The following is a 17322-nucleotide window of genomic DNA, read 5'->3' as shown; positions in this document are numbered from 1 at the left end:
GGACTAGTGTGCAGATTGCATCGTCAGTCGAGCGGCCAAATATGTACGCAAATTGCAAAGGATCGAAATGGTTCTGTATATGTGGCATAAGCAATTCTAAACCAACACGTTCTAAACATTTGGAGATAATAGACGTTAAAGTGACAGGACGGAAATCATTGTCTACCCGTGGTAGTTGTTTTTTTGGGACTGGTATTATCTCTCCGACTTTCCACGGTGAAGGAAAATACCTGTAGATAAGGACAACTCAAACACATGATGAAGGATATAAAGTAGACTATCTTTGCAGTGTTTAAGGAGCCTACCACTGATTTTGTCCGGACCAGGTGCTTTATTCTCTCTGATTCTACTTAAAGCTTTACGAACAAGGCTCTCAGAGAGCGTGAAGTCGTCCTGCAAAGAACTTTGTAAACTTCCTCTTATGTTTCGGTGTCATGACTAAATCTACACGATCAAAACGAGCATAGAATCTATTCAGACGGTCTGCCGCACCTGGTTCGGACAAGATAACCTGATTTTTACGTTTCTTGGCTCTAATAAAATCCTGTAATGTTGAGTTTGCTTCCCAATGCCAGAACAATTCACTTAGGGACGCACCATTAGACTTTGTGAGGGGGTGGTCACGATCGGATTCTGAAATCTCCACCAAAATATAGTTAAACAAACACCATGTTATTTGTGCACATACTAATATTTATTAGACATCTACCATCGAGAACAAAAGAAATTGCTGTAATTTGAATATTTAAGGAGTTTAAGCAATTTCCACTATAAATAAAGAACCCCTGCCTCAAACTCCACAAAAGTTGCTAGACATATTTTGCCGTTGTCATGCCATTGCTTCGTTTAATAACCAGTTAATCAAATGCCTAATTGACAGGAGGAAATTCAAGACCATATTTGAATAGTAGTATATATTGTCCTCAAAATTACTCTATCACGGCCCAAGTACTCATTGCCTTCAGCAATACTGCCTTGTTGTTATTATTATTATTATTATTATTATTATTATTATTATTATTATCAGAAAAACATATATTCACGGTGAATAGCACATTGGTAAGCTAGTATCATTTGAACAAATTTTGCACCAGGTGATATTTTAATGAGATATATTTCATGGATTGTCTTTGTATTCTTACTTGCATCCAAACACCAGTGGTCCCTTAGGAAAAAACGACTCTTGAGGTCTTTATCACAGTAAGTTTATACAGATTGAGGAGAAATGTAAAATGTTGTAAACTAAGCTGTCTTATAATATTATGGTCTGGCTCACGAATTTCGCCCAACAGCTTGAAAAAGTTCAACTTATACACGCTAACTACCCTTAGCTCATTTAGTATAAGAACGTAGTACCCTACCCTCATTCTTGTACAATTAATTGCCCTTGTGAGAGTCTCAATTACATACATATACAAAATTACTTTGACATTATTTAATGTCAAAGTATGTACTTTTGTTACATTTGTATTGTGATCAGATTGTCACTGACCATCTTCGTTTGTATTTATCTTTCATTGAATTGAACGATGAGGCTGAGGCCTTGTACTGCAATAAAGAACTACAACTGAAAAAAATACCAAATTAACACAAAATGACTCGGAGCTAAAAGAACATTTAGATATCGAAATATTTAAAAAAGGGTCTACTTTCTCAATCTTTCACTCGTGTTGTCAATTAAGTCAAAAACAAGAGAATTTTTAACTAATATAAGATTAAAATATTAATCAGATAATAGAGCAAATGCGCCTTCAACCAAAAGTGTGCTACCCAAAACATTTTTGCAGCACTCTGCGCATCATATAATTGTGTATTTGCTGTTTATAATTGTGCAGTGTTACGAAGAAAATTATTTGTTATCTTCTACAAGTTTCAAATGTACGATCGCCCATGGTGGTAGTTACCACTTCAATGACGTTTACAGTACTTTTTGACTGTAACCCTTGACCTGCATGCTCACTTCAGCGATCCAAAGTTCAGCTCCACCGTGTGTGCATTAAAGGGGATGTCTGGACGACTGGAAAAAGTCACTAATTCCACGTTGATCTGCTTTTGCTGATCCTTACATAATTTACTCAACGCTCAGTAAAGCTTCTAACACCAGTTTAAGGTCCTTGGAATGACTGGATGCTGTGGCTGACTTAATTTCCAATAGCTATTTTTGGAACTGTGAGACAGATCTGAAGCATTTTAGGTCATTTGAAGAAATCAATCCAGATCCTTGACCGTAGGTATTAAGGCTCGTCAAATCAAGGTAGGATAAATTTTGTATACGAAACTTGATTCTGAATCCATGTCAACCTAAAATTGCCACATGGTTATGAGTTTGCAAGTTTCTTAGTGTAGCTCTTCAATAACCTCGAGTTTTACCTAAGGGATGGACCATTAGATCTTGGGAGGGGGTGGTCAAAAACAGGAAAAAAAATTCAGAGCAGAAAGTTAGGGAAAAAAATCTTCAAACTAATTTGCAAAAAAAAAAATAAGAATACAAATGTGTAAAAAAAATCTGCAAAAGTCTTTAAAATCTTGATTTTTTTTAGATTTTACGGACAGGAAGCAGCTTTTTGTATTTTAAGTACATCCTCCAGGCACATTTTTAATTTTATTGTATACATTAGAGTGACTGTATCCCTTATACTGGAAGTTGTGATCATCTTATCTTTTCAGGACTTTTGTATTCTTATCATTGAAAATTATAAAAGCTACACATCTTCGCCCTCTTGTAAAAAATCCTACGGACGGAAACTCATTGCCAACATTGTCTTTTTTCTGATTTGTCTCATTTATATGAATCATCTGTTCAGAATAGTTTACAGAACCAGGAGTGATGGATGGACTGTCATTGGTTGTGCAAAAATCAGTTTCTGATTCAACCACTTCTTCATTTCCTTCTGTTTCAGTATTAGGCAGTACTGTTGGACATTCAGTACGCAAGATGATCTGCAACATTTCGCGAAATCTATCAGCAATATAAATCACTAGGCCATATGTATGTTGGGGTTACAGCACACGATCTTATTTACGCTAGTGATATGGATGTACATTGTATCCTCAGACGGCGTCGAACTAAAAAAATTATAAATCTGAAAATTTACTCAGAAAAAAAAATTAGCACAGCTTTTCTCATTTGAGAAAAATTTTTTTAGAAATTTACGATTGTAAAAAACAAATTACACAATTTCATTGTGACCATCCCCTCCCAAGATTTTTTTAATGGTCCATCCCTAAGTAATATTTCCGGGTTGTAAAACTGCAACAAGTGACAGCTTTATTACTGTTTAACGGTAAGCATTGTGAATAAACAGTTTGGTTTATCTAGAGTCTGGTAGTCCTTGCAATCTGATCCACAAATCTTACCACCTCTGCTTTGCGCTTGTACTCACTTGCACTATATAGTGATGCAATCGGCTAGATACCCCAACTCCAAGGAAAGACCCCATTGCTCTGTTTTGCACATTATCAATGTTGTTAATCAATTTTTTGTGCCAAACGGCTGAAACGTAGTCAAGGATTGGAACAACCAACGAATCAAAACGTTTCTTGTACATTTGGTATGATATTCCGTACAATTTATATCTCATCCATCATTTTGCTTTCGACGCAGATTCAGCGAGGTGAAATATGGTTCAAATATGCCTCTTGGTGTATATCTCATCCTCATGAATATTCATTACTAATAATCAATTACTAGTAATTTCACTGCTTGCTAAGGCTTTCAGTAATATAATATAAATACAACTCACTTCAAAGGTCAGGTGTAAAATTCGGCACGCTGACGATACAGGTCCTCACAAATGGCTATAGGTGCCCCTAAAATGTTGGCACCCTGGCCCGAAGTGAAAATACAATGCCACAAAATTGGACTGCCGGGCACACAATAGTATCCTCCAAGTACATTCAATAAGCAGGTTTCCACCAATTGTCACTCTGACACAGCAAATCTACATTTGCTACCAAGTCGACATTACCAGGTATCCGCAATTGGCACTCATGATAAATTTCAAATACAGGTGCCCACAAATTGGCACTCTTACACAGTAAATGTTTATTTGCCTCGAACTGTAGGTATTATCACTTACCATGTCACAATAAGTGAGGCTACCCATAATTCCCCTTGATTTGTACACTCAGACTTTTTTGCTAAAGGCTTTTTCAATTTTATCAGTTTCTTAACAATTTTAAAACTTACAATTTAAGTTCAGGATTATTTGTTAAAACTATGTTCCAAAATTATTTATTATGTTAAAATCCAAGAGTAAATTGAATGAGAAGTCGCTGTTTGGAGGTGCTGAAAATTGCACACTTGTCAAGATAAAGTTATCAGCAAATAAAATGGTCTCATCATACCACCTGTCAGACATGCAAATTTCCTTTGTTACGAACATTAAAAAAAATCAATACCCTTTCTTTTGCCAACACAGATGCAACTTATTCCCTTAGTTTCCTTGAAAATATTGTGTATGGCTGTCAAAAATCTATGTCGACAAAATTACAAAATTGCTATCTCGTCCGCGGAAAAGGGGTTGATCTTCTCATTATTCACCGTGAGAAATCAGAAAATTAAGATTATCAGAACTATGTTGCCAGAATTTTGAAATATGGACCGAGTTGTTCTGTGTACAGAAGAAATTTGCTTCAGTTCAGTGAGTGATCTCCGTGTGTACAGATCATGGAGCATTGTGGGTAGCCTCACTTACTGTGCATGTGCCCCAACTCTTCATCTTTTGTTGTAGGTTCATTCTGCTGAATAAATTTGGAAAATCGTTTCTCCACCTGTTCTATCAGAGCCTAAGGATCAGTAAATGATACACCCTCATTTACAATTTCCACGTTTTTACGTTTGAATGACAAAAATATCTCGTTAAAGTCTTTCCAGAAATTTGTCCCCTCGGTGTGCTCATCCAGCAATTTCTGTTGTTAATCTTGGCATCTATGTCTGCACGTGTATATTTGTCCGTTTCGCAAAAGCGGATGCAAATTGCCTGATGTTCGAATTTTTCAAGTTTCTAGAGATAGCTCAGCTTGCAAAATAATTTTGTATGGCTTATTTTATTTACAGAAATCGTATTTTCAGCATCATGAGCAACAGTACAACACCTATAGATGTACGGATGATTGACACACTGGAGGACATTTCATACGGGCTGTATTTCCACAGCCGTGCTCATTTTTTCAGCGCTGATTACCATGAACAATTGGACAGTCTACTGACATACATCTACTCTTTTTGTACAGCAGTGGGCACTGCCTGTGGTGGGGCAGGTGTGTTGATCCCTATCATTCGAAATGAATCCAGAAAGTATACCCTTATGCAGGTATGCTTTGCTTTTGTCATGCTGATCTTTATTTTGGGAAGCACAACCATCAAAGAATTACAAGGTACACAACATAGTCCAGCTAAAAAGACACGCCTCCATTATGAGGCAGCTTTAGAAATGAGACAACTGAGCAATAAAGCTAATCTTTGGATCATGAAAAGACATTTCGAAAACGTGACTAATAAGATGATGATTGAGAAGTATGAGGAAATTGTTGCCGGCCGCTCCAATATTGCGAAGAAGATCATGAGCGAAGACTGGACTTTCCCCTGTGTTCATGCTACGCTACCAACAAGAATTATTGAAAAGAAAAAGCGCCTCAAAAGAGACATCAAAGAAAATATTAATCCTTGCTGGTCTTCAACATGGCAGATTCTATTCTCAACTCTGTACTTGCTGTTCTTTGGTTTCCTATTGGCTATTGTTGTGCCATTTTTAGTTTATCTCTCCATCAAAGTGGCCATATACCTTTTTCAAAAACTGGCTGCTGATCTTGACAGCTCTGCCAAATTGGTTGATAGCAAAGCGAATGGAACACAGTCTGCTGATCTCCAAGAAGACAAAGCAGTCACTGAGAAAGTTCAGAGTGAAGCAGATCCCAGTTCTGTCATTACGGGAACAACAACAGTGACGGAAGAAAAAAGACAAGGCAAGTCGACAACAGCTGATGATATTGATAAATCTAGAAAAACACGTGGAAGGAAAGCAAAGCTGTAGCTGCATGGGTGGTAGCCTTCGAATGATCAATCGTTAAATACACCACACATTGCAATGTACGTGACATTATAGCCCTGCAAGAGAATCATTTTTCAAAGTGGAGCAATGGCAGAATAATCAATATTTTATTGAACAAGCTACTTTTTTACTTCCTTGATTCAATGAAAGTCCCATCAAATCGGTATGTGTATATATATTTTTGATCTATCAAACTATTTGAAAAAATACATGAAATAAGAATGAGAAAGAGCAGAACCTTTGCTAGCTGCAATAATTGTAGCCTTGGTGGGCTCGGCCGTGTAGGTTGGGCTTCTGTCGTGCGACTTGCGCGATGCCCAACCAAGGGTAACGTGCAAGCCGCACGACAGACGCCCAAGCCGCAAGGCCAAGCCCTCCATGGCTACAATTATTGCAGCTAGACCTCTGCTTACATCGAGGTATGTTTAATTATCAACAGTCAGAGCGAACAATTTTATATATCAACGGTTACTTCACACTCAATTGAAGTGATAATAGTCTCAAACTGTAAAACAATGGCTGTTGGAGACAAGAAAATGCGTACTATTCATGGAAAGTTTATCTTATTGGTAAGCAATTATTATGCACAATTTCACAACTTTATAGCATAGCTCATAATAGCCTTCAATGTGACATACATTGCTCAAACAAATGCAACAGAGCACGTCGACTTTTAGCCTGTTTTAGTGAATGCAAAAAGTTTCAGTAACTTAATGACTTCAGATATTCCGCCATGTTCATCTTAGTAAATATTGTTCTGGAATAAAGAAAATATCCACTTTACATTACAACATTTTTCATCAAAATGTATTCTCACACATATGTTCAAAGTCTTGATGTCATTTTAATTCTCGTAGATCTTTCTGCTAACTTTTGACAAAGGCTACGTTGTAGGTTTAAAATTGATGGCACTGTATTAGAATGGATCTTTAAATGCTAAATAACTTTCAATGATTTTATATCATTGTATCTTGAATGCACATAACAAGTTTCATGAACTTTGATCAAGCTTAGCAAGATATATATCCCGAATTATGAAAGTTTATTAAATATGCAAATTAGTAGTGAGCTGATTTAAAAATGTTAAATGACTTTTAATAATGTCATATCACAGTATCTTTAATGTACTTAAAGTTTCATCGACTTTTATTGACTCAATTCAGACATACATATATAATTAAGGTGGAGCTCCATGTTGTCAACAGACTTTTTGTCAAAGCAATATTTCTTATGAAAGATAACAAGGAAACCCCCTCATACTATATATTTTCTTCAAAAAGCAGAGACTATAAAGTCTAGTGTGCATTAGTTTACTCGAACATGAAGTTGGTGTATATTTGGGGTAAAAAACTCAATGTTGGTATTAATAATAAAAATTAATTTAAGTCTATCGTAGCAACTATCGTTTCCCTACCCAAGCTATCCTGCACGGTGTCAAAGCTATCGTTTTCATTCAAAAGCTACACTTTCTTAGGTACCCCTGAGCTTTGGTAAAGTTCTTGAAGTTAAATATGCCTACTTTGGCATGTTCATTAAAAATGCAGATTTTCAAATTGCAATTTGCTGACATGAAAATGCAAAATGTCTTTCACTTTTACGATATCTTTGTCTCATCAATATCTATAGTAAGTTTCACAAACTTTGGTAGAGTCCTTGCAATCTTGTGTTCGTTAAATACGCAGAATAGTAACAGCTGAGCTAAAAATGCTAAATGACTTTAAATAATGTTCTATCAAAGTATAGCAAGTTTTGTCGAGAAAATTCAGATATATATATATCTATATATATAATATATATTATATAAATAATTAGGAAAGTTTGTTAAGTATTCAAAGTAGTAATTAGCTGAATTTAAAATGCTGGTGCTAATGGTTTCTCCAGTGTACATAGCAGGAAAGCTACTAAGTAAGCTGATTGGTAGTTAGTATATTTTATGAACTTTTCTGAAATTTTTTCTGAAATTTGTGTTTTATAGATTGATGATAAAGTTATATAATAGCAATGAAAAACATTTTGCATTTTTCGCATCAGCTTAATTATAATTTGCATATTTAATGAGCTTCTTTCAATATATAAACAGGTAATGTTCATCTGAAGTTTCCGCGGTTTCTGTCCTAATTAAGAAAATACTTAAGTTTCCTCATATTATCATTGCATTAATGGCAGTGTCGATAGAAGATGATGTGGCTTATTAACCAGCAGGTTTTGCTGTTGCCGTCAAAAATGCAGAACTTGATTCTCAGCCATTATTTTTTGTTGAATAGACATATCTCCAAAAGCTACCTGAGAGAGATGCTGCCTTTATTGCCGTTGTGACAGTCTGGTCATGTTATGTCAGTCGTTGAAACCAGCTTTGCTTCAGAGGTTAATTTGAATGTGGCTCAATCCTGTGGTTATTGTGGTTAGTATAGTCCCTTAATTGTTGCACGGGATCATGAGGGGATATTCGCCATTATACAAGAGTGTCAATCAATGTTATTAATAACTTAATGATTATGAATATTGTTGATAAAAAAATTTTACATTTCTTTCATCATTGTATACTTGGAAAGGTATTCAATTGCACCCGCATCCTGAATTAAGATCATTTTAATACGCAAAATTCATGAAGTTGTTGTAGAGACGTTCAGAAATAGTCTACGGTGATAGCTGTTGCATTGCAAAATAATGCATGCGGTTACAATACTCGGCAGCCTCTCTATTAAAACAGTAAATAATGTAATGGGAAGGGGCCAACTGTAAGCATCACAGCAGTGCACATGCCTTCAAGTAATTCACGTTTTTCTTCACTGCTGCTTCTTGCTTTTCAAACTTTGTACCACACTAGGGCCGATAGGTCAAGCGTCGAGAAGAACCATTGGCTACGCTTGTGACCTCTGAGAGAGGAGATACACTCGACCCGGTCTTTTGAAAACCTACCTTATGAAAAGAAAGATTGGTCCACCCCTCACCGAGGTCATACCAGCGTGATCGGCTCATTTTAAATCTATTGATCAGAACTGAAAATGCAAATCAGATATGTACCCTACAGACCGTGTCGGGGATGAAAATAGTTTGAATGCTCAATGATGCTTCATTTCTCAATGGCCCAGGCTCTGCATGTCGCTCAGTCGAGGGTATACAACAAGGCTGATTCAGTGCTAGACCTATTAAAAGTACATTTCTGTGTACACACAGAAAAGATTACAAAAATGGTCCAGTAAAATCAATATTCCATGATAAATCACAACTGAAACAAATCCTGAATTCCTATATCCTTAGGAAAAGTAATGAGACAAGGGTAATCAGGACTAGTACAGTATAGCTTCTGGATTTCTTCTTTCATTTTTGTATATTAGATTTTGAAAATTTTTGAGCTGATTTGTGCAACTCCATTTGGACAAAACATGTTAATTCCATTGCAGTCCATTAGACTATTGACACCAGGATGTAAATAGGTCAACTAAGGGAGGGGTGCTGTGTTTCTCCATTGTAACTACAGGCACTTATGCATGGCAGACAGGCCCTGTGACCTAGAAAAGAAGGGTCACAGGGATTGTCTGCCATCTTCATACCACAAGCGACTGTGAATACCTAGCTGTGATCAAGGTCCAGTTTCTGGTGGAAACACTGCATGTTGACAAGATTTTTTGCACATGCTCAGTATGTTCATGCCATTAATACTGTACTGATATTCATGTCTCTTCAGCGTGCCATGACAACCACCTGTACTGCCTGTAATATTTTTGTGTCAACCATGGTACCAGTGGCAATAACACATACCAGTACAGTCTGAGTACACCACATTACATTTGGGTTAAATTTTACTGGAACTGAAGTTCTTGGATAGTTATCTCATATACCTTGAGCTGAAGTATAAACTTGTCAACAGGTAACTGTAACTAGCAAACTAACCAGCGGATGCTAGTCTGTATATAATTCAAACCGCCGTTGAAAAAGTGGGGCCTTTTTGTTGATAAAATGAAACGACTGCTGTGTATCGATCCACATTTATTGATCATGCTAGCATCAATGCTGCCATTACTTGTACAAGTTTTACTCACCCAAAACTTTAGTTTCAAAATCTATGCAGTTGTTCCATAATTGTTTTCCGGAATATCACCATACTAATATGCTAAGATTGCTCGTGATAATTACATGTCTACATAAGTATATTTGTTAGTGTCATTTCACATATAAAAAGCAAATCATTGTGTCCTGATGTTTGAATTTTTCGAGGCATAGGTATAGGTATCTTGAATCTGAAAAGTTTGTGTGAATTTGTTCACAGAACTCGTTTGGTTTTTCGCATCATGGACAACAGTACAGTACCAACAGATGTTCAGACAATTGTTGATAAACTGGATGAAGTTTCATACGAGTTGCTCTTCCACAGCCATGCTCACTATGTCAGTGCCGATTACTACGAACAATTAGACAGCATACTCACTTACATCTACTCTTTCTGTATAGCAGTGAGCACTGCCTGTGGTGGGGCAGGTGTGGTGGTCCCTATCATTCGAAATACATCTGGAAAGCATACCCTTATGCAGGTGTGCTTTGCTTTTGTCACTCTTCTCTTTATTTTGGGAAGCACAGCCATCAAAGAATTACAGGACACACATCATAGTCCAGCTAAAAAGACAAGCCTCCATAACGAGGCAGCTTTGGAAATGAAACAATTGGGCAGACAAGCCGCTATATGGATCATGAAAAGAGATAACACCAATGTGACTGACAATATGATGTTCAATAAATATGAGGAAATAGTTGCTGCCCACTTCAATATTGAGAAGAAGATCAAGAGCGAAGACTGGACTTTCCCCTACGTTCATCATACACAAGCACCAAGAATGATTGAAAAGGCAAGGAAACTCAAAAAATACATACCAGAAAAAAATAATCCTTTCTTTTTTGTCAAAGTAATGATTTGCTCTTCTGTCACAGCAATGATTTTTTTGGCAGCAATAAGTTTCCTGTTCTTTGTTACCCTGCTGTGTGGCATTGTGATTTATTTAGTTTACCTATTCATGAAACTTACAAAATACCTTTTTCATGACATTGCTGAGGATCCTCACATTAAAAAGGGCATGGAAACAGTAGCAGAGGATGAAATAGATGGACCGCAACCCAATCCCCAAGAAAACACGGCAGACCCTGAGAATACAAGAGAAGGAGAATCCAACAACAGTGACCACTGAAAACTGACATGAATACCCAAAGCGATTTATTAATCTAGGAATCCTGAGGAAAGAAAGCTAAACTATGTATGTTAATGCTCAAACCTACAAGGTAGGGAACCTTAGCATGACAAGTTCATAAATTCATCAAGTATTATACTCTGACATTGTAGCTGCAAGAGAATCATTTCTTACTCCTAAACGACAGCTAAAAATCAATTTTTTTTTATTAACAATGTACTTTTAATTTCTTTGATGCATTTAACGTCCCTTGAAATCAATACATACATGGTTTTATTTTTCTTATGCAAACTATTTACAAAAGTTTTACATAACTTATGCAAAGTGTACTAGATTTTATGGAGCATACTTTAACTCCTTATCGCAACCAAAATTTGCCACGACCCTATTGTATGCAACAGCAAATTAGACCTCTTCACTGAAAAATAGGGGTGAAAAGGTTAACATGCTCATCATTTAAGATCATCACTGCTTATAAAGAAAAACGATTATCCTTGATTTCATTTATAAAACCCTCTATTCTTTATAGTACAAGCGAGAGGATCTAGAATAGTACTTGGACGCCTTACAATCTCTCTGAAGATGAATGATATATCACAATATAGTGTTAGTTATATATCAAAACTTTTACTATATGTAATTTTAACATGAGTTTCATTTCATTTCAGTGTTTTAAGATAAAAATATATTGATTATTTTTAAGGTTCCAGTGCTCTGACCAATAATTTGTATTTCACAATTTTGTCTGTTGGTATGTATTGTTTGTGTTTGTGCTTTAATAACTTCATATGACATACTGACAGACTGGAGAAGAAAAGACTAGAAGGACTCTAACAAAGTTTATGAAACTTACTGTGGATATTGATGACACAATGACATCGTATGAGTGTCAGGCATTTTGCATTTTTATGTCAGCTTATTGATATCGCACTTTTTAACAATATAGCACATAAGCTGATGAAAATTACTAAGTCAGCTGATCGGTAGTTTGTATATTTTATAAATTTGCAGAAATTGTGTTTTGTAAAATTTTGATAAATCTTTACAATAATATTGAAAACCATTTTGGAGTTTTCGCATCAGCTAGTGTATAATTGCATATTTGATGAGCTCCTTCACAGGAAAGGTTCAAAAGAAATCTACACATTTTCTCCTAATTAAGAAAATATCAAAGTTTCCTCATGTTATCATCATATGTAGTTGTGTATCTTTGTATATGGATACTAATGTGTCATGGGCTATAATGTGGATCCTTGATGATGTCCTGAGGGTTTCCCTGAAAAAAAAGGCCGAGGTATCAGTGGTGACAATGGTACGCAATTTAAGGCTTAATTGACGAATAGCTATTGATTCCCATACGTCAATGGCAGTGTTGACAGAAGATGATGTAGCTAATTAGCCAGCAGATATATCTTCGTTTCAATTAGGCTGCATTCACAAACACCTGGGGGGGGGGGGAGATTCCCAAAAGTTGTCGGTTTTTTCAAATACCCCCTATTAGCTTTTCCTGTTGCCATCAATGCAGAGCTATATTAATTCTCTACTATTACTTTCTGTTGAATAGACATATCTCCAGAAGCTACGTGAGAGACATTCGATGCTGCCTTCATTGCAGTTTTGACAGTCTGATCATGTAATGTCAGTCGTTGAAACCAGCTTTGCTTCAGAGGGTAATTTGAATTTGGCTCAAATCACGTGATTATTGTGGGTAGTATGGTCCCTTAGTTGCTGCGTGGGATCATAAGGCGTTATTAGCCATAACAAAAGTATCAAAAATGTTCTTAACAAATTAATGACTATGAATATTATTGATACAAATTTTATACTTCTGTCTTTTTTGTAATCTTGTAAAGTACCCAAGTGCATTTGGATACTGAATGACGATCAGTATGTATGCCAAAACCCATGAAGTTATTACTGTTATTACTAAATTCATGATTATTAATATTGTCGATAAAAATAATGTTACTGTCATTATTGTATAATTGCAAAAGTACCCAACTGAGCTGCACTCAAATCCTTGAAGATGATTTGTTTTATGCAAAATTCATGCACTTGTAGTACAGACCTTCAGAAATACTGTAAAACACGTCTTTTAAACAAACATCTTTTAGCTAATTTACCCAGGTGTTTAAATTTGCTAATTTAAGATGCTGCTAATCTACACTTTTCCCATATTTACTTTGGTCAAGATGTCTTTTGAGATAAATTACAAACCCGATGATTGCAATGAAAATCCAAAATCGCTAAAAAGCATCCAGCTAAGGATGCATTCACAAACACCTCTGGAGGGGGGTGTGGGCGGGAGTGAATCAATATTAGCGATGATATCCACACAATTTTTACCTGCCACTTCAAGCAAAGAACGTTTACATGAATTACCACTCATTAGAGATATAACTTGTTTTTTACGGAAAAAATGTTAATAGTTTGCCCAATAGACTCCCATGTATTATGATGTTTTTGGACAAAGCGCCATATTGGCCACATTTCGCCTTCCTTTAAGGTTCCAAGACAAGAAATTTGACCTTTTTAATCTAACAATTCTCTAACGGTTAATAAGCTCAGAACCCCTGTAAAGTATACATTTTCTGAGAGCCTAGATATACGGGAACATTTTGGTAACCACAGTGTCTCCATTGTTTACATAACTATCACGTGACACGGTAATTTGCATAACCTTTCAAAAAACGGTTTTCCCTATGTTTTGTCTCAATACTTCAAAATATCTGACTCAAACTTGCTGGAATGCAAGCTGTCACAACGCTCTTCCAAAGTGTGTCTCAGATTTTTTATATCTTGCTTAGTTTTTTTGGAGCACAATTTTAAAGAAATCAACTATGCTTAAATTCACTGCTCTGGAAGTTTTTCTGGCATAAAAACTGTTGTAGAAGGTTTAAAAAAATTCTGAGACACACTTTTGAAGACCCTTCAGAAAGCTTGCACTCACACAAATTTCAGCCATATATCTCAAAGCATTGAAACAAAACATAGGGAAAACCGATTTTTGAAAGGTTATGCAAATTACCTGTCACGTGATAGTTATGTAAACAATGGTGACACTATGGTAACCAAACTGTTTCCCTATATCTAGGCTTTCCGAAAATATACACTTTACGGGGGTTCTGAGCTAATTAAACACTAGAGAATTGTTTGTTTAAAATGGTCAATTTCTTGTCTTGGAACCTTAAGGGGGGACTTCAAAATTATAGCATGTCAGAAAGGCGGGACTTAAACACATTGTAAGTTTGTTTAGGGGGTATTTGAAAAAACCGACAACTTTTGGAGAATCCCCCCCAAGAGGTGTTTGTGAATGCAGCCTAATTGAAAGTGTTTTACAGTAGTCTGCATGCAGATATATAGCTGTAGGATATATTGCACAGTTTAAGGCATACTGCGTTGAGATTGGCGGTCGTTAAACAGTGAATAACGTAATAGGCAGGGGGCCAAGCATCCAAGCAGTGCACAGACCTTCAAGTAACTCGTGTTTCTTTACTGCAGCTTCTGAATTTCCAAATTTCTACCACACTGGGCGCAGGTTGATAGGTCAATCATCGAGTGGAACAATGGCTGCACTTCTGACCAAGGAGATGAACTTGACCCAGTCTGTTAAAAAACCTACCTAATAATATACATAGATATGGTCCACCTGCACCCCTCACTGAGGTAATGCAAGTCTGTATTATGTACCCTACAAACTGTGATGGGGTTGAAAATGTCTTGAATTCTCAATGATGCATCATTTCTCAATTTCCCAGGCTTTACATGTCACATGACCGAGGGTAAAGGTCGATTCAATGCGAGACATATTACAAGTAAATTTCTGTACACCGAAAAAATTACAAAAATACCGTGAAGGACAGTGTGCTCACATTCGGTTTGAATTGGTCCATTCAAGAAATATTTAAACCAGAAAAACAAGAATGACAAAAGCAAATAAGGTCTGCAACTGAGGTACTGGAGGTCATCTTTAGCAACATGCATATCAACTTCTATAGCATTAGGACAAGCAGATCCTACATACATAAGCAAATGTCAACAAAAAAATTAGCCAGAGAAGGCTTGACAAAAAGAAAAGGTTGGAAAAGTGGGGAAAAAATAAAGAGTGGGAAAAAATGTACAAGGGATCTGGTAAAAAGTAATGCTACCTCATCAATGTTCTAGACCCTACCCCCTCCTGAATATAAAATGTTTCATCCCTTTGTTGATCATGTTTACATAAGGCCAGATGGCAGGAAATATATTTACAACCTTGGGAATTTTTTAATTAATGCTATGAGTGCTATCATTCATGTCATTTGAATGTAAACAGCACTTAAATTAGTTACTGATAGTGAAATGCCTTCCACTGTGGGGGTGATTACGACATCTGGAATTGTCCTGAATCCAAATTTCTCATCAGTTCTTGTGTGTCTTACATGGAAATGTTGCAAAAATTGATCCACAATGAAAACCTTTACCTCAGCTTTGTTTTCTGGATCAAATTTTACTACAAATCGATACCAAATATGACAAAATTATGTTCACAGCCTTCGAGACTGTCTCACAACATATCTTGGGTTGGTGTAGGTCATTTAAGGTCACAAACTGAGAAAATTACCTAAAATATAAAAATTTGGGGGCTTCCCAACACTTTGAGCAGAAAATTTATCTAATAACATCCCTTGGGACTTTTGTACCAAATTACGAAGCTATCAGACAAGTAATTTGAGAACAAGTTTTCTTGACCAAAAATGACAAAAATTGCCCCAAAACAGTAATTTTATCCAATTTTGTCGTAATTTCAACAAATTAGAAGGGTAACACCCTGCAAACATCCAACCCAAATTTGAGAGAAACTGGGCTGGCGGTTTCAGAGAAGAATTATTTTTACTTTAGGGAAAATAACCAAAAAATTCAGCAAAAATACAAAATTCAAGATATCTTCATAATATACATAAAAGGTCTACCTAAGGTACTTGCATACTAATTTTCAAAGCAATCAAACCATCGGTTCTTGAGTTATTGATTTTTGACCATTTTCACATTTTTAAGCTCATTTGCATAATTTGGGCACTACAAACTTCATTTGAACAAAAGCCCATCTACAGCCCAGGATGCATCCACAGACCACATACCACGCTAAAAAGAGCAGCGATTTGTGAGTTTTTGAAGTTGACGGACATACTCTACGTACGTACATACATACATACATACATACATACATACATACATACATACATACATACGCCACTGACTTCAGCTTATATGATAATCTCACATTGGTATAACCAAATGTGAGCTAAAAATGGTCCAACAAATCGACAAATCACAATTGGAACAAATCCTAAATGCCTATATCCTTAGGAAAAGTAACTGGATAAATATATCCTTATCAAAATGAGATATGACAAGTATACTACAGCTTCTGGATTTATTCTTTTATTTTTAAATATTAAATTTTCATAGTTTTGAGCTCATTTGTGCAATTTCATTTGGACAAAACATGTTAATTCCATTGCAGCCCTTTAGATTATTGACAACCAGGTGTCGATAGGTCAACTAAATGGGGAGGGGGGACGCATGGGTGGTTGTGGGATAGATTTATAATTAAAGGCACTCATGCAAGTCAGACAGGCCCTGTAAGCCAGAAAAGAACGGTCATAGGGGCTGTGTGCAATTCATACCACAAGTGACTGTAATTATATACCTGGGATCAAGGTCCAGTCTTGATGGAAACACTGCATGTTGACAAGATTTTTTGCACATGCTCAGTGTGTACATGCCCATTAACACTGTACTGATATGCATGTCTCTTCAGTGTGCCATATATGAGAGCTGCCCTTTTGTGTCAGCCATATTGTACCAATGGTAACACATGCCAGTACAGCTGAATACATGTAATACATTCTGGTTAAATTTTACCGGAACTAAAGGTCTTGGATAGTTATCTCGGATGCCTTGAGCTGAAGCACAAACTTGTCAACAGGTAACTGTAACTAGCAAACTAACCGGCGGATGCTAGTCTGTATATAATTCAAACCACTGTTGAAAATAGTGGAGCCTATCTGTCGAAAAATGAAACGACTGCTGTGTGTTGATGGGGACAT

The 17322-nt window shown here is 36.3% G+C and overlaps 1 protein-coding gene across 1 annotated transcript; it reads left to right on the top strand.

The window, feature by feature from the left end:
- Nucleotides 1-1971: 1971 nt before the first annotated feature.
- LOC139139632 (uncharacterized) lies at nt 1972-7435 on the top strand. The gene is made up of 2 exons (XM_070708504.1): nt 1972-2254; nt 5060-7435. The coding sequence occupies exon 2, from the start codon at nt 5079-5081 to the stop codon at nt 6033-6035; it is 957 nt and encodes a 318-aa protein (XP_070564605.1). The 5' UTR covers nt 1972-2254; nt 5060-5078; the 3' UTR covers nt 6036-7435.
- Nucleotides 7436-17322: the final 9887 nt, after the last annotated feature.

This window comes from Ptychodera flava, chromosome 9 (assembly GCF_041260155.1).
Source record: "Ptychodera flava strain L36383 chromosome 9, AS_Pfla_20210202, whole genome shotgun sequence".
NCBI classification, from domain to species: Eukaryota; Metazoa; Hemichordata; class Enteropneusta; family Ptychoderidae; genus Ptychodera; species Ptychodera flava.
The sequence above is the reverse complement of the archived record's forward strand: the minus strand, read 5'-3'. Positions and strand labels throughout refer to the sequence as shown.

Bases quoted from the DNA above. Each gene is read 5' to 3' on its own strand.
- LOC139139632 (XM_070708504.1), top strand. From the start codon at position 5,079: ATGAGCAACAGTACAACACCTATAGATGTACGGATGATTGACACACTG.